This window comes from Hyperolius riggenbachi, chromosome 5, assembly GCF_040937935.1.
Source record: "Hyperolius riggenbachi isolate aHypRig1 chromosome 5, aHypRig1.pri, whole genome shotgun sequence".
NCBI lineage: Eukaryota > Metazoa > Chordata > Amphibia > Anura > Hyperoliidae > Hyperolius > Hyperolius riggenbachi.
This window is the reverse complement of record NC_090650.1, coordinates 40,435,857-40,462,631: the sequence shown is the minus strand read 5'-3', so window position 1 is coordinate 40,462,631 and position 26,775 is coordinate 40,435,857. Positions and strand designations below refer to the sequence as shown.

Here is a 26,775-nt window from a genome sequence, read left to right as displayed (position 1 = left end):
ATAGTCTCAGTTCATGTGCCCTTTAAAGAACTGTCTGTACACTCTCCTCCTGATTTATCTCACCACTTGCTGGTACTGTAATGAGATAATTAGTGTAATTCACTTGTCACTGGGTTGATTGCCATGGCTGATTGCTGTATGTTTTACCACATGTTTTTCCACAGTCAAGTGGACTAAAAAGTATAAACAGACTTAGGCCTCCTTTCCACAGGCAGCTGAAGCCGGTGATTTCACCTGTCAGCTGCACCCGGTCCTCCGCTGGACGCTTGCTAGCGCTCGGCACAGGTTGCCAGGTGCTCCCCCATGTACGGACATTGCATCTGATCTGATGCAACCTGAGACTTTTTTTCTTGCCGGGTAATGCTGCCATGTTTCAAACGTGACATTCGACTGCATGTAATTTCTAGGGATGGTCAATGAGATCGGTCAAATAATTTTGAGTTGATGCAGCATTAATAGGCCTCGATTCATAAAAAGCAGTGCGATAAAAAAAATCTGGCAGGAAAAACACCGCACTCGGTATTCTCCCGGTCTGTGTGCTAATTCATAAAGATTTCCCCAGCTGCCTTTGGAGGTCGGTAAATTACCGCAGCCCATTGAGCGGTAGAGTAAAGCAGTGTGGCGATTCTCTCTTTTGCCCTGCACAAATGACTCCACAAATGACTCACACAGATGGCTCTCTCCACAGATGACTCAAACAGACTTCGGCTCTCTGCACTTTGCATTCATCAGAGGTGTTGGTAACTTGTCAATGCCTCACCAGAGATGTCAGTAACTATGGTCAGGCTTACCGCTTGTTGCAGGCTTTATGGATTGACATTTGCTGACATGTTTTGGAGGTAACTACAGCCAAGTCGGTAATTTATCTCCCTGGTTGGTAATGTCAGCTTTTCGTGCAGTAACAGCCTTTATGAATTGACACATTTCTAAGTGGTCGGGAAAGTCTGCTGTTTTCAGCATTACCGCATGAGGTAATGCTTTATGAATCGAGGCCTATGGCCTCGATTCATAAAAATGTGTTCGGTGAAGTAAATCCATGCCGGAAAACTCCGCGCTCTGTATTTCTGACTTCTGGGTGGGCATTCATAAAATGTTGCCAGCTGCGATAGCAGTGCAGAGATTTCCCGCTGTAGGCTGGCGTTAGGCTGTCGGAAGCCTTGCGGAAACACAGGAGCTGGCAGAGTCCCTCAGTGCGCTGCGCTCTCTGCTGCTGCTTGGGAGGTCTGTCCCATTCACTGCAATGTATTCCGCACGCTTCTCGCCACATCCGAGGTAGCGGTAATCCCCGTCGGCATACCGCTTCCTCTACTCTTGATGAATTGACATTTTGTTACTTTTGTTAAGATAATCACCGCGCAAGGCGGTGATTTATCGCTCTTCTCAGGAATGTCGGCTTTTCATGCGGAAACAGCCTTTATGAATACAGATTTTGCTATGTGGTTGGTAAAGTCAGCTGTTTTCAGCATTTCCGCATGCGGGAATGCTTTATGAATCGAGGCCATTGTGTATGCAGCTTAAACATAACCCAATCACAGCCTGCTGAGGTAAAATCCGATTGGTCCATTTTTTCAAGCTGCATAAATTTGCATAGTCCTGCATCAACTTTACGGTATTTCCATCTCATTGCCTACTATCCCTAGTCATTGCAGCTGAATGGCGCTTGTTGCCGGCAGCCAGGCGGCTGAACAGTTCAAAAGATGTGAACTTCAGCAGTTGCATGGAAAAGTGTGGCCATCATGATCTTCATACCCATAACAAGTATGGCCACAAAAACACCTGATCTGAAGGAAGGACCCCTTTATTGGAGGGAGGGAGTGAAGTAGTAGTTGGGGCTCCCCCTTAAAGCTCTGGGCCTCCCTGTGGTTACAGGGGCTACACCCCTGTAGTATCACCTCTGACAGGTGGCCCACTGCCAGTGTACAAGTAAAGCAAGCCTGGGAGGTTTTCAATGGCCCAAAATGATACTTACTTCAGGAGAGGGAAGCATCTGGATCCTGGGGAGGCTTCCCCCTCTTCCTCCAGCAGCTCGATCCAGCACTAAGACCCTGAAGCATGACTGCACTGCACCCGCTCGGGTTGCAGCATAAAAAGGTGAGCCCGATCAGGTCAGTGCTACTGTGCAGGCGCAGTCAGTTTGCGTATGCACAGTAGCATTGACCCAATCAGGCTTGGCTTGTACAGAAAACTGACCGGGTGATTGCTAGCGTGCATGCGTGAGCTGACGGCAAGCAAAATTTTGGGGTTCTCAGCGCTGGAATAAGGCGGTGGAGCAGGGCAAAGAAGCCTCTCCAGAATCCATTGGTACTCCTCCTCCTCCCGAGCACTTTTTCCCCTAGATGTACACTTTAAAGGGAATCTTAAAGTGCATCTGTTGGGCATAAAATAAAAAATCAATAACTTATTTTTATCTGGTGAACAAGTAATAGGGATGCTAACCGGGCAATCCAAAAGTTAAAATCACTATTACTTTTCTTGTTTATAAATGATCATTCCCCTGTTTACCTGTTTTTTATTTGGTACGCAGAAAATTTGGTACACAAAAAGGAAGTTGCAGGGCATGCTGGGTTGTCATTTTTTGCTTTTGTATATTAGCTAAGTCTGAGGAGAAATAAAGAAGCAAAAAAAGACAACCCAGTATGACCTGCAACTTCCTTTGTACGACAACGTACCAAATAAGAGTCAGGTAAACTGGGGAATAATGATTTATAAACAAGAAACGTAATAGAGATTTTAACTTTTGGATTGCCTGGTTAGCATCCATATTACTTGTTTACCAGATAAAACTAAAGAATTGGTTTTTGATTTTATGCCCGACAGTTACACTTTAAGTAAGGTCTTCCAGCCCCCTGAACTCCTACTGTGCCCACAACGTCCTCCTGATCCCCTCCAGCCAGCGGTGGTGACCACCACAAAGCTGCACTACTGCGCACGTGCGACCCGTAGCCTAGTGTACCCTGGTCGCGCTCCTGATGCCAGGAGCATTCTGGCTGCGCATGCGCAGGATGTGCTCGGCTACGGCCCGTGCACGCACAGTAGCTGCAGACTGATGGCAACAGCCCAGCTTTGCGGTGGTTGCCACTGATACATGAAGGGGATCAGGAGGGCATTGTGGGCACAGTAGAAGTACAGGGGCCTGGAAGAAGCCCCAGGTAAGTTAAAATCTTTTTTTTTACTTTACTTTCCTTTTACCATACACAAATAAGTAATCTAATTATTAGAAATAGCACAGTTAGCAATGCATCAGCTCTGCCTCTCTCATTCTGTGTGAGCATAGTCACACACATCACAGTCACACACAGTCTGCCAGCTCATATTCTGTTTACTTTGCAGTTAGCAGGAGAAGAGGTGTTACTCCCATGTGAAGGAAACACCCCACATGGAAACACCACCTGCACCAAACACTGACAGCAACACTACTACGACGAGCTGCGCTAAAGCCTGCAGCAGCGTCCCGGAGGATTCTGGGAAACGGAGTCTATCGCATGGGAGAGCGCGGCGCGCTGCGAACCTGAGGGACTACAATCCCAGAATACACCGGCTCAGGAATGCCGCGCATGCGCAGTCCCAATGTGTGGGAGTACAGTTCCCAGGACTGCTGCTGAGCTGCTACAGACCGGAGCTCGCGCCGCTGGGAGGTCTGTATGGAATCTTTCTGTATTACTGTAACGTTCTGTAAAGTGTTCTGCGGACACGTGATCGCCCTGCCTGAGCCTCGTACCGCGGGTCATCCTGGTTGCAGCAACTTCCCACACACTGCAGCCTGAGATGGCAGAGCTGCTGATCGATCGCTGAACAATGCATCTTGTATGAGTTTCGCAAGCTACAAGTTGATCGCTGATTGTAGATCTGTGATGATGGCTCGCTGTGTATGTGTGTCCCTATGTGATCTGTGTGACTGTGGCACATAGCTGGATTATGGGATACAGGAGAAGGTGACTCATGATTGCTTTAGGGGGGTGTTTGACTGTTGCACTTCCACTGACTCTCCAGGGGATGGAAGAGTACTGCACTCACTGCATGCAGCATACATAGGAGGCTGCCAGTGCACAGCAAGACTGGCAATCAACAATTTATATTACACTTGCAGACTTGGCATGAAAAAAAAAAAAAAGCTAATGCTGGGTACACACGATATGTTTTTCCGATCAATTTTTCAGCTTGATTCTCTTCCGCTCATTTTTCTTATTTTTTTCCACTCACTTCTATGAGAAATCGAGCCAAAAAACGATTGGAAGGAATATCGGACATGTCAGCAATTATCTATCGAACCCATCTATCAGAGGTAAAAACGTATGGTGTATTCCCAGCATAAGAGGTGTACATGATGGCGGTCCCAATAAGTCCTCAATACTTCACGTTTATGGGCTGGAACCCACAAGAGCAGTTTTGTGAGCATTTTGGCAGCGCTGCGATACGCTAGCGTTTTGCCAAAACGCTCAGCTAATGTTAATGGATGGGGCAACTTCCACAGGAGCGTTTGCATTTTCAAAAAACACAAACGCAGAACATGCAGCATTTTGGGAGCGTTAGCGCTTCAATGTAAAGTATACAAACGCTAGCGTAATCGCTTATCAAAACCTAAACGGAGCGGTTTTGCTAGCGTTTTGAAGTTACAGCACACTGTAACAAAATTAAAATTAATTGAGAGGACCAATCAGGATTAAAACATGAATCGCTAAACACTACACAACCGCTGACACATAAAGTACACTTTTTAAATACGCTCCCTAAAACGAGCATGAATCCGCTTGCAAACCGCTCATACAAAACGCTAGCTGTTGCGTTTAGCGTTTGCGGATTTCAGTGAGTTCCAGGCCTTAAGGAGACATTCAATTTAGCATTGCTTTTTTACTAAGTGTATTTTGGTCTCTTTAAAGGGAATATCCAAGTACAAAAAAAAAAAAAAATACTTACCTGGGGCTTCCTCCAGCCCCTTGCAGTCATCCTGTGCTCTCGCTGCAGCTCCGGTGCAGATGCCGACCTCGTCGTCTACTGCGCGCGGGCTGCTCGTGGTCGTGCCGACGACATTCCCTTTAAGCCCCTTATGCCTGGTACACACTATGTAACTTTTTTCATCAGATAGGCAGGTCGAATCGATAATTTCTGACAGATCTGATTTGATTTCCAATCGTTTTTCTGATATATCTATCAGTTGGCTGATGGTGTAATGGTTAAGGGCTCTGCCTCTGACACAGGAGACCAGGGTTCGAATACTCGGCTCTGCCTGTTCAGTAAGCCAGCACTAATTCAGTAGGAGACCTTTGGCAAGTCTCCCTTACACTGCTACTGCCAATAGAGCGCGCCCTAGTGGCTGCTGCTCTGCTCTGGCGCTTTGAGTCCGCAAGGAGAAAAGCGCAATATAAATGTTATTTGTCTTGTCTTCTATCTATATAAATACTTAAATAAATAATAAATAAATAAATCTATATATATTTGGAAAATCGACCAGAAAAATGATAGGAAATCAGATCAGACCTGTCGGAAATAATCAATTCGACCTTTCTGACGGGAAATTGCATGGTGTATACCAGTACTAAAAAGTTGGTACTTCAGCAATTTGGAAATAGAGCGTGATTTGTGAATCGTGGCTTTAAGCGGGCCCCTAGCTTATAACTCACCCAGGGGCCCATGGCTATGCAACAGGTCATGCTAAGGTTTTAGTGCCCTGTGTGACTCTGTGTCACCCTCACTGAGGGCTCGTTTCCACTATCGCGAATCTGCATGCGTCCAACGCATGCAGATCCGCACATGTAATGCAAGTGGATGGGCCTGTTTCCACTGTAGCGTTGTTGAGGTGCGTTTTTTTCAGCGTGAAAAAAACGCACAAAAGAGCCAACGATTTCGCCTGCGTCGGGAATCCGTGCGAATCGCCGCTAATGTATTTAATAGTAAAAACGCATGCGTTTGTTACATGCGTTTTTACCCGCGATTTCGCGTGCGATTTCACACCTTTTTCAATTTTATTTAGCCCTGGCAGTGTCATGGTTAATTTCGCATGGCACCCTGCCATGCGAAATCGCAGGCGAAATCGCGGGTAAAAACGCATGTGGAAACGCATCCGCATGCGTTTTTACAAGCGTCGGAATGCGGCCGAAATCGCGTCGCAACAGTGGAAACAAGCCCTTAGACCATCCTATACTATAAAACCCCTGTGTCACTGCGTCCAGCGTTTGTCCCTGTTATTTACTACTGCGCATGTGCGCAGTCACGGAGAGCTGGTCGGGATCAGGGAGCGAGGAGGGCGGTTGCGTGCGGCAGAAAAACAGACCTAGAGCAGCTTGGCAGCCTCCATATACTTCTCACATAAGTTGTCCTTTACATTTTTGATTCTTACTCCAGTAATGGGAAGCCCCCCCATTCCCTTCGAACCCATCGTTCCTCAACGAGACTCTCTGGTGGCTGTGCTCACACAGTGTACAAGTGCATCTCTACTGGGCATGCTCAAGTGATTTCCACACATGCCCAGCAGAATAAAGAGCTTGTGCATGAAGGAACAAGCTTTGTTCTACTGGGCATGCCCAGACCTTACTTGCACATGTCCAGTACAGATGTGCTCATACACGGTGGATGCATGGCCATGGTAATCCTATTTGACAAGCTCTTTCTGCCCAACTATCGTCCATACATGGTCTGTTGGATGATAGGTGGGCATGTGAACATTTGGTTCGACTAGACGAGCGACTGATAACGGGATTTGCCCGTCCCAACAGGTGGATTGACTCGCACATCTGTTAGGCTGAAATCGTGCAGTTGGCTGTGTGTGTACAAGTCAACTTGTATTTGTTTTGAATGCAGCCATATCGTGCAGTCTATCGTTCTCCTTGCATGTGCAGTATACATAAATGAGTGGGTCATTCAGTTGGTTAGCACGCAGAAAATACAAGTCGTGCTGTCTGTCATGACGTTGGATTGGTCGTGTGGAAAAATTGCCCGTGTGTATGGGCCTAAGGTCATAAGGAATAAGTTGTAATTTATACCTAGAAAATTTGCCATTCAAAAGTTACATGTGAAACTCGAAAAATTAGAATATCGTGCAAAAGTCTATTTATTTCAGTAATTCAACTTAAAAGGTGAAACTAATGTTATAGGTATCCCTTTGCAGGTGTTTGGGATTAATTAGCTTATTAGAGTTTGACACTCTGAGCCTAGAATATGGAACATTTTCACAATATTCTAATGGTCTGAGATTTTGATTTTGGGGCCTTCATAAGCTGCAAGCCAAAATCATCAAAATGATAACAAAGGCTTGAAATATCTGGCTTTGCATGTAAATGAGTATTTCGTACCGGGCAGTGTTCTCCCCAGGCTCTTTTAGCTGGGTGCTCCACCCGGCTAGTTTTGGTCAGCACCCGGCTGTCACTGGCTCACCTCCTCCTATGCTGTAAGCAGAGTTGCGCACAGAGGCACTGGTCCTGCATTCTCTCATCTTGCCCCACCCGGCTACTTTTTCATGCCACCCGGCTGGGAAAAAAATTCTGGGGAGAACACTGCAGGGCTGTAGAGTCGGTACAAAATCATCAGACTTGAACTCCCGACTCCTCAGTCTATGAAACCTTAGACTCCAGGTATCCAAAAATGACTCAGACTCCACAACCCTGATTTCATATATTAGTTTCATCTTTTAAAGGGGACCTAGGCAGTAGCACTGGGTATGCATTAAAGCATACCCACGTATAATTGGTTATGCCCCCTCACTTACCCTGCCCTGTGTTAACCTCTTTGCCTGCTGTTTTTTGCGTTCCAAATTGCACTACAGCGAGGAAGTCGCGCTGTGACCCCGAATCAGGAAGCCTGAGGGTCCTCTCTGTGCATGTGCTGGCTTCTTCCTCCTCTGTTCATATGATGCACGGTCGAGGGGAGGTAAACAGAGGAGGAAGAAGTTTGCGCATGCGCAGCGCGACTTTTAGCAGAGGCCCGGCTATAATGTAATTTGGAATACAAATTGGCAGGCAGAGAGGTTAAAATGGGGCAGGGTGAGTGAGGGGGCATAACCAATTATAAGTGGGTATGCTTAAATGCATACCCAGTGCTAGTGCTCAGCGTCCCTTTAAGTTGAATTACTGTAAAAAAGGGACTTTTGCACAATACTCTTATTTGTCCAGTTTCACCTGTATTTACAGCAGAACTTCTGAACGTCAACCAGGCGGTCTGTAGTCAGCATTCCATGAGTAATGCCTGGGAATTGTTGTTGGAGAGATAATTAGAGACGCAGAAAGCTTGGCTGACGGTTCTAAAGATCTAAACATCGGAGTCCTTTACAAGCAATTTTGAAATGCAGTGTTTATAATAATGATATCCTACATTTCAAATTGTAGCCAGCAAAGATTACTTTCTCATAAACCGAAAGACATCTCACTTCTCCTCTAAGGTAATTGACATGAAATTTGAATGCAAGGAGACATTATTTGCATTGCATTGATCATCCCTAATAAGATATATCTGCACAAGGCTGGTGTGCTCCCAGGGAGGGACTGAATCATATATTCTTTCTCTCCTGATAAGTTTCCCCGCTTCTAACGCTTCTAAAGCAGCTACTGCTTCCCACATATCAGGGCTATGGAATCGGTACAAAATCATCCAACTCCAGGTACCCAAAAATTGCCCCAACTCCTCGACTCCGACTCCACAGCCCTGACTTGTTCTATGACCTTTGGTTGAGGAATACAGTTATTGCAGGGATTGCCACAGGAAGAGGGGGAACACCCATGATTAGTGGCGACACACCCCGGGTATTTGTCTATATCATTAAAGTGGATCCGAGATAAACTGATTTGCCATCAGATTCAACCAACTGACAGATCCCTATCTGATCGAATCTGATCAGAGAGGGATCGTATGGCTACCTTTACTGCAAACAGATTGTGAACAGATTTCAGCCTGAAACCGTTCACAATCTGTTGTGGTGGTGCTGCCGCCGCTCCGCATGCCCGCATACAGTACCTGCTCCGCCGGCGCGACTCCAGTCCCCAGGTCACCGCTGCTCCGCTCTGGTCTCTGGCCCCGGCATGCTTTACTTCTTCCTGCCCGGCAGGAAGTTTAAACAGTAGAGCGCCCTCTAATGTTTAAACTTCCTGCCGAGCCGGAGGAACTGAAGCATGCCGGAGACCAGCGCGGACACGGAGCAGCGGTGACCGGGCGTAGACGTGCCGGCGGAGCAGGTAATGTATGCGGCTCTATTGCGTCGGTCGTTGGGCACTCGAACGCCGCTAGCGACGCGCTCCCTACCCGCGGGCGATCGACGCTAATTTTCCGCGCGGAGCGATCGACGGGATCGAAATTCGTGTGTAGTGCGAACGATTGGCAGCAGATTCGATCCCAGTGATTGAATCTGCTGTCGAAACGGCGGCGAATCGGGCCAGTGTATGGCCACCTTTACTCATTGCACAGTTGTGTTCCTTTCATATAGTTTATAGGGCATTCCTGAAGCCAAATACTTTTTTTTTTCCGCCCACAGCTCCTCCAGCACATAGGCACTCAAGAGACCCATGTAGCAAGGGCTTATGGGAGCTCAGTCTGGGCAGGAGGTGTTACTAGCCATAGATTTTAGAGGCAGAAGGGAGTGAAGTTTTCACAGGCTGAGGGGAGGAGATGCAGATCAGCTTGCCTGTGTAATGATCACAAGCAGAACATGGCTACTCTCATTGTATCACAGGAAGAAATAATAACGTAGCTAGATTTGCTGTGTAAATTATCTAAACTTTAGATAAGATATATAGACAAGTTACAAGTTAGTTCTTTATCTTGGAACCAGCTTTAAAAAATTTTAAGGACAACTGAAGTGAGAAGAATATGGAGGATGCTATATTTACTTCCTTCTAAACAATACCAGTTGCCTGGCTGCCCTGCTGATCTATTTGGCTACTGTGGTGTCTGAATAACACCAGAGACAAGCATGCAGCTAATCTTCTCAGATCTGACAATAACCTGATCTGTTGCATGCTTGTTCAGGATCTATGGCTAAAGTATTAGAGGCAGAGGATCAGCAGGACAGCCAGGCAACTGTTATGCCTAAATGGAAATAAATATGGCAGCCTCCATATCCCTCTCGTTACAGTTGTCCTTTAAATGAATGACGTGAATGCACACTGCATGTTTTAGGGTCTAACCTCCGGTGCACTTCTGCATACACTTGTGATACCAGGCTGCCCCAGGGAGGGCAACTGTACAACTCTGCAACCATTAACCCTATCACTAGGGACCTTCAGCTGCCTGATGACTCGGTCAGTATAAACCACTCCCCTTTAGTCATATGGGTATGCAAAAGGGGGCGGGGCACAGTGACGTGTTTGCTATTGTAAGTGAAGTCATGTCTCCTTACTAACAGCCTATCATGGCTGCCAATGTCTGATGGGGATGTTTGGTTGTTGAGAAGGATACAAGTCTCTGAATGAATGCAGCTTATATTTTCCTTAAAGTGGATCCGAGATAAACTTTTACTCATTGCAGGAGGTTACTAGCCATTGAGGAGGATGTTACTAGCCATTGATTTCAGAGGCGGAGGGAGGAGGAGAGGGGACTGAATTTACACACAGGCAAGCTGATAGCATCTCCAGCCCTCAGCCTGTGACAATGTGACAAACAGAACATGGCTGCCCTCATTGTATCACAGGAATAAATTATCATAAACTTTTGAAGCTGTTTACAGCTAGCTATGCTGTGTAAACTATCTAAACTTTAGATAAGATGTATAGACAAGTTACTGGTTATAGTTAGTTTTTCATAACGGATCTGCTTTTAAAGGGAAGGTTCAGGGAGGGTGGGTAAAAAATAAAAATCAAATTCCACTTACATGGGGCTTCCTCCAGCCCGTGGCAGGCAGGAGGTGCCCTCGCCGCCGCTCCGCAGGCTCCCGGTGGTCTCCGGTGGCCGACCCGACCTGGCCAGGCCGGCTGCCAGGTCGGGCTCTTCTGCGCTCCAAGGCCCGGAACTTCTGCGTCCCATGCCGGCGCGCTGACGTCATCGGACGTCCTCCGGGCTCTACTGCGCAGGCGCAGAAGTACTGCGCATGCGCAGTAGAGCCCGGAGGACGTCTGATGATGTCAGCGCGCCGGCGTGGGACGCAGAAGTTCCGGGCCTTGGAGCGCAGAAGAGCCCGACCTGGCAGCCGGCCTGGCCAGGTTGGGTCGGCCACCGGAGACCACCGGGAGCCTGCGGAGCGGCGGCGAGGGCACCTCCTGCCTGCCACGGGCTGGAGGAAGCCCCAGGTAAGTGGAATTTGATTTTTATTTTTTACCCACCCTCCCTGAACCTTTCCTTTAAGCAGACCTGAAGTAAGAGGGATATGGAGACTGACATATTTATTTCCTTTTAAACAATGCACATTGCCTGGCTGTCCTGCTGATCCTCTGTCTCTAAAGCTTTTAACCATAGACCTTGAACAAGCATACAGATCAGGTGCTCTAACTGAAGCCTGACTTGATTAGCTGCATGCTTGCTCCTGGGGTGTGATCCAGACACTACTGCAGCCAAATAGATCAGCAGAACTGCCAGGCAACTGGTATTGTTTACAAGGAAATAAATATGGGAGCCTCCATATACCTCTTACCTCTGGTGTGGTTTAATTTTGAAAAATTGCAATATTTTAAAATTTAAAGAGGAACTTTGGTGAAAATAATGTAATACAGTGCTTAATTGGCAATTATGTATAAATGATTCAGTCAGTGTTTGCTCATTGTAAAATCTTTCCTCTCCCTGATTTACATTCTGACATTTATCACATGGTGAGATTTTTACTACTGGCAGGTGATGTCACTGGAAGGAGATGCTGCTTGCTTTATTGGCAGTTGTAAACAGCGGTTATTTGAATTTCCCACAATGCAACAAGGCTCCCACAGTGTGATGTCAGGACCTTAGTGCTGTGAGGCGCTGATATCACACCGTGGGAGGGTCTTCACCACAATATCAGCCATACAGGCCCCCCTGATGATCAGTTTGTGAAAAGGAAAATATTTCTCATGGGAAAGGGGGTGTCCGCTACTGATTGGGATAAAGATCAATTCTTGGTTACGGTTTCTCTTTAAATCAATGTCCTATTAAATGCATATTTAAAAAAAAACTGTACTTGTCTTTAAGAATGGACTCAACAAAGGAGCAATTTAATTAATCCACACCATTGTTTTTTGTATCGCAGCTGCCTTTGCGCTCGCAAGTACACAGTGTTTACATGTCAACATGCGACATGCTGTTATTTATACCTTCACTCTGCCCCTCCCATGCCGTATACATAATGTAGTGACTTGCGCCGCACCTACAGCCCTGTTATCAGAACTCGCCACTTTTCGCTGGGACCTGCCCCTGCAAAGAGGCGAACGCACACAGAGCAAAATAAACAGCGCAGCTCTCTGCAGTCCACAATTCCGATCGCATTCCAAATGCCATATTCCAATAAAGCTGTCACCAGGCCCACAGCACCATCTGCTTGCTTATTCATCCTCCTAAACTGTAATCCAGGAAAAGGTGTGGCGGCAATATTCTGGGTGTAAATAGGTGCAGAGGGAGCAGCGTGCCTGAGGAAGCTGCCGGCTCATTTACCCTCAGATGTTCTGTCTGGTTTTACTCCCATTTCATAAAATAAATATTGGATGTTTGGATGTGGAGCTCAGACTATACCAGAGGGCTGTGTGTGTGAGAGATCTACATCTCTACAAGGATTTATAGCGGACCTGAACTCACAACGTCCTCTCTGCTTTAGAAGATAAGCAACAGCATAATAACCTTTAAAGAAAAACATTTTTGTTACAGCTGACACAAATCCTGCAATACATTGGCAGTGTCTACTTCCTGCTTTCATGGAAGCTGGCATAGGGTGTGTGTTTACAAATTAGCTGCTCTGCCAGGGCAGCCAGCTGACGTAGCTGAGAGATCAAATTACACTGGTGATAAGTCACAGATGAGGGGAAGATTAGACAGGCTAAACTCTAAATACACACAGGGTGCATTTCTGTGTTTTCCTTCTTTCGTGTGCAAGAGTTCATGTCCACTTTCAAGGACAACTGAAGCGAGAGGGGTATGGAGGCTGCCATATTTTTCCTTTTAAGGAATACCAGTTGCCTGGCTGTCCTGCTGATTCTCTCCCTCTAATACTTTTAGCCATAGACCCTGAACAAGCATGCAGCAGGTTTCTGACACTGTAAGATGTGACAAGATTAGCTGCATGCTTGTTTCTGGTGTGATTCAGACACTACTGCAGCTAAATAGATCAGCAGAGCTGCCAGGCAACTGGTATAGTTTAAAAGGAGATAAATATGGCAGCCTCCTTATTTTTATCACTTCAGTTGTCTTTTACACTGATCCTGACATGTGACTAAAACAAGCCTTGTTCACACGTAGGACTGTTGCCTGGCCGGGAATGGGACTTGATTCCTCGGACAACAGTTTGGGGACCATGGCTGGTGTTGGTGCATTCAGCAGATTTGAATTCGGAACCCTGTTCTGAACTACCGGTATGCTGATCTGAATCGTTGCGCATGCGCACTGCAGCGGGGTGTGCTAATATTTGTTGTGCATGCAGATTTGTTATTTAAAAAAAAATGGTAGGGCTTCATTCAGTCCTGCTAATTTACTACGTTTTTAGGAAACCCACTATAGTAGGATATGACCCAGGTAAGTGTTGTACACAAAGGGCTTGATTCACTAAAGGGTGCTAACACGGTTAGCACGCCTCAAAGCTTTGCACGTGCAAACTAGGGTGCTAAGTAGTTTGCACGGCAAAGCTATTACTGTTCGCGTGCTATTTTAGCATGCGTAAAAGTTTGCGCACGTAAAGTTTTATGCGCACTACTTCACATGCAAAATCAGCTGTTTTGCGTGCAAAGTATTCTTCTCACAATACTTAGCACGCGAAGCAGATGATTTTGCACACAAAGTAGTGCGCATAAAACATTATGCGCGCAAGCTCTTATGCGCGAAGAGCCAGTTTGCACGTCATAAGCGGCTTTTCACTGGCGTTCTAACACCTAGCACGCTTTTGTGAATCAAGCCCAAAGTGGGATGAAACTCCATATTAACTGGGAAAAAAAATCCATAAGAAATGGCTTATTTAGCTTGCCTATCCTATTGTTTTTAGTGTTCATTGTCAGATTTAGAAGAAATGTAATATGAAAAGATAATTTCTGCTGATTTCCATCTACTAATTTTCGGTGATGCCAAAAGTGACCTCACTTATCTTATCCAACATGGGAGGCTTTCTATTATTTGCATGCTGAGATAAGCTTGTTACTTTAGCTAAGAGAAAACAAAACTCCTCACAATCTCGCTGACGCTGCAGAGTTCCTGCAGTTGGGCAAACGCACTCAGACCAGGTAAAAGGGAAAAAAATAATGGGGACATATAGGGACCTATTTTAGAAAATAAAAAGGGTGTTTACATAGTTTTGAGGCACTATTTTTTGTCAATTTTTATTTTTGGTTGTTACAACCTCCATTACCGGTAGTTTTTTTTTTTTTTTTTTTTTTTTCCAGTTCAGGTATTTGGTTCCCAGTAATAACTTTTCACATACAGACTGGAATTTGTTTGAAAGTTTTGGCCACTCTTCAGCCCAATCTACACGATACGATTCTTTATACGATTCGATTACGGTTCTATTTACGATCTGATTAAATCCGACATGTCCCATCGAATTGAATCGAATCCTGATCGGAGATGTTGGATTTAATCGGATCGTAAATAGAATCGTTATCGTATCGTGTAGATTGGGCTTTACACCTGCGCGGTCATTATACAGGAGGCCAGAGTTATAGATCAGTGTGATGTCATATCGCTGCAGCGGTACACAGCTCTCCCTGTTCCCATAAATAAGTCATTGTGCGGAGCTGTCAGTAGCTTGTGCATGTTTGGACAGGCAGATGAAGATCTGTCACATGCTGTGCCAAGACTGTACAGTGCTGCCTTGTGACATCCAGATTTCCCTTCTGACAGCTTCTCAGGCAGCCGAGAGGAAATCGCTGCCAGAGTGTGCATTGTTTGCTTTTCGAGAGCTGGAATGAGATCTACCACAAATACATTTATATACAGCGCCGGTCACATGACGGAGCGCACAGCTGCCAGCATTACTATTCACAAGAGATTCTAACTGTAAGGTGTGTTCTATTGAGGATAGGTTCACTGCGGTTCTAAGCTGGGGACGGCCTAATGAACACAGAGTTCCAGAGTCAGCCTGTCCAATCCAGGAGCTAGCAGGAAAGTATTTAGAGCCATTGACATTGATAATAGAGAAAATAACCAGCCAAGAAGCAGGTTCTGTATCTTTGGAAGGGGAGGAAGATCTAGTAATGCCTTACTGCAGGAGCCTCAAAGGAAGTTCTTGGAGTCTTGCTGCAGGAGCCTCAAAGGAAGTTCTTGGAGTCTTGCTGCAGGAGCCTCAAAGGAAGTTCTAGTCTTGCTGCAAGAGCCTCCAAGGAAGTTCTAGTCTTGCTGCAAGAGCCTCAAATGAAGTTCTAGTCTTGCTGCAAGAGCCTCCAATGAAGTTCTAGTCTTGCTGCAGGAGCCTCCAATGAAGTTCTAGTCTTGCTGCAAGAGCCTCAAAGGAAGTTCTAGTCTTGCTGCAGGAGCCTCAAAGGAAGTTCTAGTCTTGCTGCAGGAGCTTTAAAGGAAGTTCTAGTCTTGCTGCAGGAGCCTCAAAGGAAGTTCTAGTCTTGCTGCAGGAGCCTCAAAGGAAGTTCTAGTCTTGCTGCAGGAGCCTCAAGGCAAATTCTTGCAGCTCTTACTGCAGGAACTTCAGAGGAAGTTTTTGCGGCAACTTGCTGCTGGAGCTTCAGAGGAATAAAATCGATACATTGCAAAGTGAAACGTTGAAAATAAAATACAGTAGATCAAGAAATTACATTCGCTGTGTAATTTGTTGTTTGATCCCTGGAAGACTGTAGGGCAGCATCTTTACTGCTGGCAGACGAGGAAAAAAAAACACCAATTCTCAATAGGGCTGATTCATAATATAGCAGCGCGAGCTAAATACAGGGCTGCGGTCGTGCTGCGTTGCGTGTCTTCCTTAGTTACGCACCGTTTACATAGTATTGCATGCTCTTGGGTGCTGTGAAATATCGAGACCATGATACTTCACTAGCACGGCTGCTACTATGTATTACGGGCTAAAATCGATCAAAGGATAGATGTAAAATGTTGGATTTTACTTGGTTGAATTGATCGTGATTTTGATCGTAATGATTGAATACTGTATGGCCAGGATTAGATATGTTATTGAGGTAACATTAAGGTGGCCATACACTTATAGATTTGCAGCAGATTCGACCATCAGATTTCTGGCAGATGCCTGGCAAGTCGAATCTGACAGGAATCTGATGTGTGCCACATACTAGGAACAGATTTGGAAATCGATCTAAATGCATTATTGGACCATTAGATCCAATGTAACTCTATGGGCCAGCAGCAGATCAACCTAGATTTTCCATCCTGTCAGATCAAATCGATCGAATTGAGAATTTGATAGAATTGATTTCTACAGAATCGATCGATGGCTGAAATCGAACAGTGTATGGGCCCCTTTATCCTCCATAAATGTGGTATGACTGGAGATGAATGGTGCCTTCAGATTGCAAAGTTCCTGGTCAGCAGGAGTAATGGATAACTCCGTGATACGACTCCTATTACTGGAGACATCTGTGCCTCTGTGGTGCCTCCTGTGACTCCTGTCACAGCGATTTTATCACACCATGCTCATGACTTCTGTGCAAGAGGCAGCATGTGGCAGCGAAGCTTCATATCTTCCCAGCCAGGCTGCTCCATATGCTGCTGAATGATTGACCTACCGCCAAACTGAAGTGGTATGATTAAAAAAAAAGTGTATAGTATCCCATATTATTTAGTATTTGTGTAGCGCTGACATATTATGTAGTGCTGTACAGAGTATATTGTCACTTATCTGTCCCTCAGAGGAGCTCACAATCTAATCCCTACCATAGTCATATGTCTATGTATGTATCGTGTAGTGTATAGGCACGTACACACCGTAGTTTTTCAAACGACTGGTCCGTCAGACCCTCACGCGGGGCGGTCGTTCTGCCGACAGTTGCACGTGAGTACAAGCTGTCGCCAGACTGATAAGACTGTATTTGACTGAACCGCTCGGCTGATCATTAAGAAACAGTCTTATCAGTCTGCCGACAGCCTGTACTCACGTGCAACTGTCGGCAGAACGACCACCCCGCAGGAGAGGGTCTGATGAACCCATCGTTTGAAAAAGTACGGCTAATGTACACGCCTTTTGTATTGTAGTTTAGGGCCAAATTAGAGGGAGGCCAATTAACTTATCTATATTTTTGTAATGTGAGAGGAAACCGGAGTGCCTGGAGGAATCCCATACAGACAGAACATACAAACTCCATGTGGCTAGTGATCTGGCTGAGATTCAAAATGGGGACCCAGAGCTGCAAGGCGAGAGCGCTAACCGTTATGCCACCGTCCTGCCCACTTAGAACTAACAACCTGTGTTCCTTTTTTCAACAGTTGCATAGGCAAGGATGACCCTACACCATGGTGCGGTGTGGCAATATGGTCCTGTGCATAGACCGCCCCCCTGGCTAGTGACGTACTCCCTGCTGGTCCAGAAGTATGCCACTTCCCATCAGTCCAGACATGTGCTACATCGCACTACGCTCCTGTTGTGCACACTCGCTTCACCACCCATTGACTTGCACTGCTGCATAATCCGTGCAGTAGGAACGGATCATGTGGCAACGCGCTGCAGTCTTTGCATCGGCATTGGGGTGGTTTGGATACTTCTGACGCACAGTATCGTATCATGTGGATTGTGCCAGTCTCCATAGATTTTCATGGCCCTTGTGGCGGGGACGCGTACCATGGGGCCATGCAATGCGCAAGGGGCCTGTGACATAAAGAGACTGAAGCAAGACTAAATTCTTTATTTTAACTTGTATTCATTTTAAGCACCATAAGCCCTGCTAAACCGCCGCTATTCCTCTGCAAAACGGGGGGTTTATACCCCCAAATCCCCTCTGCAAAATCCATGACTTTCTTGGTCGTGGATTTTGCTGCTCATGGAGGCAGAGCCTTGAGCTGTAGCTCTACCTCCATGCGCGTCAATAGCCGCACGGATCTCCGCCTCTCCCCGCCCCTTTCAGTGAAGGCAGATTTGGAGAGGCCACGATCAGCGGGGATTGTTGCGCAAAGAGGCACAACTACAGCCCTAAGCTTTGCCTCAAGCAGGAAGCGCTCCCCGGACACAGGAGAGGGGATTTGGGGGGTATAAACCCCTCGTTTTGCCGCGGGATAGCGGCGGTTTAGCAGGGCTTATGGTAAGTTAAAGATAATTTAGACTCGCTTCAAAATCTCTTTAAGAATCTAGGGATGTAAATGACAGTTCCTCTAGTGGGACTGACTGTAAACATAACTCTGTGATAAATTATTAGAGGCCATAAATCTCCTATGTGGCTGAGAAATTGCTCTCAGAGCAGGAATGCATTAATATTAGATTGATTTTATTGTTCAGGATTTGTCTGTTTGGGAGCTGAAATACATTAAGAAACTGTTCTCATTTACCTGAGACAGCCAAAACTTTAAATCTAGATTTTTCAATCTTTAAAGGAAACCTGAGATAAAATAAAGGCAAACATTTATAGTTACTTGGGGATTACGCAGTCTAAGGTTGTAACTGCGCAGAGTGTGGGGAGGAATTCATTTGGATGGTCAAACTATTGTAGTCTGCATGCATCAGTCATGTCATCATTGGGGGACATCAGGGACCAGCGTTGGTCAAAATACTGCAAAGCTTTCCTTTGATCAGTTTTAGGACCACTATCTTTAAAACCTCTATTGGCAAAATGTGTTACATTTCAAAATACACGTAAACACATACAAATAAATATATTTCTTCCAGAGTAAAATGTGCTTTAAAATACCATTCTCTTATGTTGCTGTCACTTACAGCAGTTAGTATCAGGTTTCTGACTTGTCCAGCTCTTATTATATCTTATATCTTAATTTAATTTATTAATTATATCTTATTATTTACAAAAACACTCTGGAAAGGATCTATACACAGCTGTTTGCACACTATTCTGGCAGTTGGACTGAGCGACTACCGTTCAAGTGCTTTTGAAAATAAAGAAAACCCTGAGGAGATGGGCTACTCCAAAACCTGTCAGATTTCTAAAGATGGGGGAGAAAAGTAATTTAGAGTACATTTTACTCTGGGGGAAAAAAAATGTACTTTTTATTGGTGTTTTCATGTACAGCATAGTCCCCGGTATCTGGCACCAGCGGAGATAGCCAGATACATGTGCTTGCCGGTTGCTTGAGCAAACATCTTATAAAGTGCAAATACTCACCGAGCCTCCAGCAATGTCTGGCAGTCTCCCCATACCTCTTCGCGGGCTCCTAACAGCTTTCTGTCATCCTCTATGTACACAAGTCACATGACCAGCATCAGGTCAGGTGACATGCCTGCTTTCAAGCCGCTAGGAGGCCGCAGGGAGGTATGAGGAGGCTGCCAGACATCGCTGGAGGCGCAGTAAGTATTTAATGCCTCCAACCCCCCCCCCCCCCCCCCCCCTGTAGTCCCCGTTATCCTTCAGGCGTGCCAAGTATTTTAGACTCCCGGTTGTCTGAATTCCAGATAACGTGGACTCTGCTGTATTTTAAATTTTACAATCTTTCGCGATGGATAATTATGTAAACTTATGTGACTAGAGGGAGGGCAATATTCGGTGGGCCATACACGCATCAATTTTCCGTTCGATTCCCGGTTCGATTACTTTGATGGGGGTGGGGCAGTAGCGTTGGAGGAATCGATGGCCTTTTGCGTTTCGTTGCATCGAGCAGTACAAGCAGCTTGTTAGAAGCTGGATAGATTTCTGCTGAGATCTATCAAGACAGAAAGTTGTGCCGTTTGGCCTATGGGGTAATAATCTCTCAGTCTGTGGCCAGCTTTAGTGTATCTGGTAAAACTGGACAGGAACGAATCTCTTCTCCCTGTGAAGTTCCCGAGGCCGTTTCTAGCTGTTGTGTCAGTTTTGCCCTCCTTGTTATCTGCATGAAAAGCGCTGAGATTGGTGCTGTGAACCCTGCAGATCAGCGGGGGGACCTGGCGGTACCGCAAGGTGAAAGCATTTGCCAATTACACACTACTTCCTTCCAGTTCCCAGCGAGAACAGTGAGTGGGTGGCGTGCGCGCTATTGTGCTATTTTCAAGCCTTGACAGACAATGCCGTCCTCCACAATTTGCTTTTCTGCCGGATACAATGAAGGAAAATAGACCTTTCCTTTCTCTCCTCCCCCCTCCTCACAGATTCCTATATTAACCTTCTGTATACTACAATAAAGAATCACTGTACTGCACTCAACGACTAAGGGCGTGCTATGGGTGGGTATATACAAAGAGGAAACATCCCCCTCATATAGACAGCTCCACTCCAGGGTATATTCAAGAAAGTGTATTTTCCATTTGTTACATGGATCAGGCATACACGCAAAAACATTTAAAATAATCACCACTCTCCTAGGGTAATAGAGGTATTCTTACCCTAGTACAGTGATAGGCAAACTTGGCTCTCCAGCTGTTAAAGGGAACTAGAGACGAAGCACCCTCATGTATTTCACCATATATACCAGTGGGAACATTAGAGAAAACACCTACCTTGCTCTCGGTTTTATCCTTCACTGCTCAGCCTGCTTGTAATCAGCCCTGATAAAATCCCCGACTGAGCATTCAGTCAGGCTTTGCTATAATAACTCGGCTATAATGATTCCTGAGCAAAGCCATACTGAATGCTCAGTCAGGGATTTTATCAGGGCTGATAACAACAAGCAGGCTGAGCAGTGGAGAATGAAACAGAAAGCAAGGTAGGCAGTTTCTCCAATGTTCCCACTGATATATATGGGGAAATACATGAGGGTGCTTGGTCTCTGGCTCACTTTAACCATCTTAGCGGTATGGACGAGCTCAGCTCGTTCATCCCCGCCGATGGCTGCCGCTCAGGCCCTGCTGGGCCGATTTTTACGAAATAAAAAGCAGCACACGCAGCCGGCACTTTGCCAGCCGCGTGTGCTGCCTGATCGCCGCCGCTCTGCGGCGATCCGCCACGAGCAGCGGCGAAAGAGGGTCCCCCCAGCCGCCTGAGCCCTGCGCAGCCGGAACAAATAGTTCCGGCCAGCGCTAAGGGCTGGATCGGAGGCGGCTGACGTTCATGACGTCACTCCAAGTAAGCAAAACACGGAAGGCCGCTCATTGCGGCCTTCCGTGTTACTTTTGGCCGCCGGAGGCGATCAGAAGAACGCCTCCGGAGCGCCATCTAGTGGGCTTTCATGCAGCCAACTTTCAGTTGGCTGCATGAAATAGTTTTTTTTTAATTTAAAAAAAACCCTCCCGCAGCCGCCCTGGCGATCTTAATAGAACGCCAGGGTGGTTAAGGAACTAAAAGTCCCACAATGCATTTGCCTTTATGAACCATGACTGTGGCTGTGAGACTCCTGCAATGCATTGTGGGACTTGTAGTTGGAAAGCCAAGTTTGCACATCACTATGGTGATTATTTTAAAATATTTTACATGTATGCCTGATCTATGTAACAAAAGGAAAATAAACTTTGATATTTGTTTCAATATACCCTGGAGTGGTGCTGTCTCTACCGTATATGGAGAGGATCTTTCCTCTTTGTATATGCCTTCTGTATACTATGCTGGCTGCTAGACCTAAAAAAAAAAAAAAAAAAACCCCAGAAGCTGAATTAGATTTGATTGTTCAGAACCGTGGGACTGTGTGTTAGAGCTATGGCCCACCTTTGCTTTTAGTCATACGTTTTGTGATTTTCAGCTATTCCAAAAGCACTAGCCTAAAGAAGAACCGTAAACAAGACATCATTCCAATCAGTAGCTTATACCCCCTTCCCCATGAGAAATCTTTACCTTTCTCAAATAGATCATCAGGGGGTCTGTGTGACTGATATTGTGGTGAAACCCCTCCCACAGTGTGATGTCATGACCATGGTTCTGATACTTTGCTGTCTGTGAGCCTCGTTGCATTGCGGGGAAATAACAGCTTTTTCCAATTGCCATGCTAACCATTATCTCCCTGTGCTTAGAACTCTAATGCTGGGAATACACGGTTCGTTTTTGAGCCATTTAGATGGCTCGATAGATAATTTCCAACACATCCGATCTCCCGCCGATCGTTTCGCCGCTTGATTCCGCATCGAACACAATGGAAAAAGATAAGAAAAAACGAGCGGAAGATAAGAGAATAGCCTGCGGAATAGAGCGGGTAATCGATCGAGCGGCAAAATCAAGCTGTGTATGCCCAGCATTAGTAACGAACATTCCGCACCGATCACCTGGCAGGACTTAAAGCGGATCCGAGATGAAAAACTAAATATAACAAGTGACTTGTCTATATATCTTATCTAAAGTTTAGATAGTTTACACAGCAAATCTATCTTCAAACAGCTTCAACAGTATATTAATATTTTTTCCTGTGATACAATGGGAGCAGACATGTTTTCTGCTTGTCACCATTACACAATCACACACACAGGCAAGCTTATCTGTATCTAGGCATGCTAATCTGCATATTCTGTGAAAACTCCACTCTTATCTCCTCCATTACACAGGCAACTGATCTGTATCTGCACTGCAGCTCTCAGATTGTGAAAACTCTGCCTCTGAAATCTATAGCTAGTAACACTTTTCACCTGCCCAGACTGAAATCCCACAATCCCTTGCAAGCGCCAAGGCACTCTGGAGAAGCTGTGGGTGTGGCTTATTTAGTTTATAGGAAATTAGGGTATTAAAACAAAACAAAACAAGTATTTGGCTTGAGGAATGCCCTATAAACTATATGTAAGGAACACAATTATGCAATGAGTAAAAGTTCATCTCGGATCCACTTTAAGATGTTACCACCAGTGATGCATTCCAGAATTTAAATCAGAGAGAGGAAAGATTTTACAATTGTCAAACATTGACTAAATCTATAAATTAATATTGTAAAAAAAATTAAGCAAATTGTTTTTCACTACAGTTCCTCTTAATTGCTATCAGGGAAATCACAGCTTCTGCCTGCAGCAATTTGGGAGTAATTGTGCTTCAATACAAAGTATAGGAATGCTGAAAAATCGCTTTTGACTGGATTACTGGGAATCGTATCGCCATAACGGAGGGACTGAAGAGGACAGCGAGGGAAGGCCACAGTGCTCATGGGGCTGGAGGAAGCCCCATGTAAGTATAAATAAGGCACCTGTACACTTTGAGCCAACTGCGGTTTAAACTATGAAAGAATAATTATTTGCCTAGTGAGGCCGACATGCAGATGTTTATACTTAAGCGGAGTAACCTTTAAAGCAGAATTTATAGCTCACTTTATTTTTATAGTCTCTGAAACACACTATTAAACTCTGGTAACACTCCTATTTGTGATACAACACCTACACAAAGGTGTGACAGAGCGAGGTGTGACTATATTACACACCCGCAGAGCAGGGTTCCCAGCACACTGACTCCTGCCTGTCTGACCATCCATAGATCATGTATTGTTTCATGCCTGGACTCTCTGATGGGAAAAATCCAGAGTTTCACGTTACAGTGAACAAGAGATGAAAATAAACTAATAAGAAACAATTGTATTTATCTCCTCCTAAGAATCAGTTTTTTTTTGTTGGTTTTTTTTAGATATCCCAGCGTTTTATTTTATGTTTAAATATTTACATATTAGATTGAATGTTTTATTGTCTCTACTCAATGGCAATCTATTAAGTGTCCCAGAGTTAAAATACATGAACTATTGACCTTTTTCAAATACTTTCCGTGTCCTCAGAAGTTGCATTGTTCAAGGAAAACTCTTATGGCTGTAATTAGCTCATCAGTGTGAGGTTTACTATATTTCTGACAAGGTACCAACAAGACGGAAGCTGTCACTTACTTGCCTTAAAATTAGATACTTGCCTAGGTAGAGGGAAGACTGGATAGTCCATAGGCTTTCCATGGCCTGCTTGACATCACCAATGATGGGCGGGACCCTCGGACTGCTCACAACCATGCTCCCATTTATAAACAGGTGTGGCTTTCCTTCGCCTTTGAGTACGACCATGCCTGTGCAGTGGCACGTAGGCGCTCGTGGATGATTGGCTTAGAATTCCTGTGCATGTGCGCTTGTATTCTCGGTGGGGAACGTGGCCATCAGAACATATTCAACAAGATCCTATCGGGTATGTTCAGATGGTGCAAGCAAAGCAAAAGCGGGGTCAAGGAAAGGCCCTGCACCATCCTGATCCTTCCCTCTACCCATGTATCTGTTTTGTCCCCAGTCAGTTCAGGCTCACTGTAAGCATTACTTGCCTATCGGCTATCTGCATGTCAGGTCTGATAAGGGCATACACAAGAAGGAAGTGGATCACAGAGTTCTGTCCAGGCTGAGGAGCAGATGACAGATACGGCATTCAAATCATAGATAAGTAACGCTAAGGGCTGAAGAAGAGCAGGGAATGCTGGGAAGAGCTACATCACTGCTATATATGGTGTAAACTGCAAGTAATAGGCACGTGTTTGTAACTACAGATGATTCTCTCACTCTGGACACTCCTTCCCAGTAGCTGACAGCCAATTGACAGGCTGTATGTCATTAGGGAGGCGTGGCTTCATCAGGAATCACTGTCAGTCCTTTCCCCAATGACACAGGCCATGTCAATGAGATGCTAATAATTCAGTTGATGTCGATGTTATGATCATCTGTGCAGAAATGTTGGCACTCGTCTAGTTTAGGGGTTCCAGCAGGAAATGTCATAGGAACCAGTTCCCAATCACAGCACCCTCTACAGCACGAAGTGTTGTGATTGGCCGAACATTGTGGACGTCAAAAAAGTAGTCAACTACAACCTATCTGAAACGGAGGAGTTCAAGAGTGTGCCCTCCAACCAATCAGATTAGCGGAACTCCTCTATGAAGTTTTCCTGCCAGGTCCCCTAAACTAAATGAAAAATAAATGCTGGATTTTTCACTACCTGTGATGTCATTTTGAACTTTTTTCCGTATTCTGTTCCCTCCACCAGGTTCCGCTAGAGAAGACAATGGGCTGCCAGGAAGTGCATGCCATGACCTTGCTGGCCTTCGTGTGTGGCACAGCCTCCATCTCCGGTCTCTTCGCTGCCACGTTGCTGCCCCAGTGGCGGCAGATGAGACTGTACACCTTTAACCGCAACGAGAAGAACCTGACGGTCAGCATCGGGCTGTGGGTGAAGTGCACGCGGGAGGAGTGGAGCAGGGATTGTCTGTTTTACGACATGGGGTGGTACGCCAGCGTCGACCAGCTGGACATCCGAGTCCTGCAGCTCGCGCTTCCCTTCAGCATCCTCACAGCCGGCTCCGCCCTCATCCTGTGCCTCACCGGAATATGCAACACCACCTTCACCTCCACTGTGCCCAACCTGAAGATGGTCAAGTGTCTCATCAACAGCTCCGGCTGCCACCTTGTGGCGGGATTATTGTACCTCTTAGCCGGCATCATCAGCCTGACTCCGTCCATCTGGTCTATATTTTACACCAACGTATTGAACAGGAAGTACGGCTCTCTGTTCACCTACGACATTGCTGTGTTTGTCGCCATAGGCAGCTCAGGCGGGATGTTCCTCACCGCCCTCTTGCTGTTCCTGTGGTATTGCGCCTGCAAGAACTTGCCGTCGCCGTTTTGGCAGCCGCTGTATTCGCATGTTCCCAGCATGCACAGCTACGTCGCGCCATCCTACTCGACAAGGTCCCGCATGTCGGCCATTGAGATAGACATTCCTGTGGTCACACACACTGCTTAATCTTATGTCAACTTGGAACATTCATCTTTCATTTAAGTAGTGGTACAGTGATATAAAGAGTCAGTTCATCCCAAAATGGCAGGCAGAGGTCAGTAAGCAAAATTTTGGATTTTTTTTAAAGTGAATATGTAACAAAAAAAAAACAGCCCTGAGGAGTACTTACCTCGGGAGGGAGATGCCTCTGGATCCTAAAGAGGCTTCTCCCGTCCTGCTCAGCCATCTGGATCCAGTGCAGGCTCCCCTCGACACAGAGCAGCAAGAATATTTATAATTGCTTATGTGCACATGCGCAGTATCTGGTCCGCTCTTCTGCGCAGGCACATACGGCTCGCGTCTGTGCAGTAGAGTGGACCCGATCAGGCTCTGCTATTTCCGCCAGAACCCAAGAGGAGAGGTGTTACTGCGTATGACGACAAGGAGATCCTGGAGGGGGAAATCCAAGCGCTAGATCACAGGTGTCGAACTCCAGGCCTGGGGGGGCAGATCCAGGCCAGTGTTTAGGATGGACCACACCTTTCCTGATTCAGACCCATCAATTCATTTGAGATGTACCAAAAATGTGTGAGGACCTCGGCCCTCGAAGGACCGGTTTGACATCCCTGCGCTAGATCCAAGGAGGAAGTCTCATTAGGATCTAGAGCAGGTATGTTAAACCGGTCCTACGAGGGCCGAGGTCCTCACACATTTTTGATACAGCTGAAATGAATTGATGGGTCTGAATCAGGAAAGGTGTGGTCCATCAGGTAGAACACATTCCTTTCTTTCTCAGTCCATCTTAAACACTGGCCTGGATCTGGCCCCCCAGGCCTGGAGTTCGACACATGTGATCTAGAGGCTCATCCCTCCCGAGGTAAGTACCCCTCGGGGCTCTTTTGTTTGTTACAGATTCTCTTTAAATCTAAATGGTACATATCAGACATTACGCAACATTGTGAGCCTGAACTCTGGTTTTCTATAAAGGACCACTGTCGTGAAAAATTTATAATACATGTATATACATACGAGAAGTA

The 26,775-nt window shown here is 45.8% G+C and overlaps 2 protein-coding genes across 7 annotated transcripts in view; one reads left to right on the top strand and one right to left on the bottom strand.

Annotated features, from left to right (window-relative positions):
- ADAM22 (ADAM metallopeptidase domain 22) overlaps window positions 1-26,775 on the bottom strand; it is a 378,095-nt gene that overhangs the window by 141,616 nt on the left and 209,704 nt on the right. The window lies entirely within an intron of this gene.
- On the top strand, window positions 3,566-26,310 carry CLDN12 (claudin 12). Of its 4 annotated transcripts, none has more exons than XM_068235536.1 (2): window positions 3,566-3,635; window positions 25,010-26,310. In XM_068235536.1, exon 2 carries the CDS (start codon window positions 25,028-25,030, stop codon window positions 25,763-25,765), a length of 738 nt encoding a protein of 245 aa, XP_068091637.1. In that variant the 5' UTR covers window positions 3,566-3,635; window positions 25,010-25,027; the 3' UTR covers window positions 25,766-26,310. The 4 variants fall into 4 exon arrangements, with proteins under 4 accessions (XP_068091637.1, XP_068091639.1, XP_068091636.1 ...); XM_068235538.1 differs by lacking the exon at window positions 3,566-3,635 and adding an exon at window positions 13,422-13,442; XM_068235535.1 differs by lacking the exon at window positions 3,566-3,635 and adding an exon at window positions 19,421-19,483.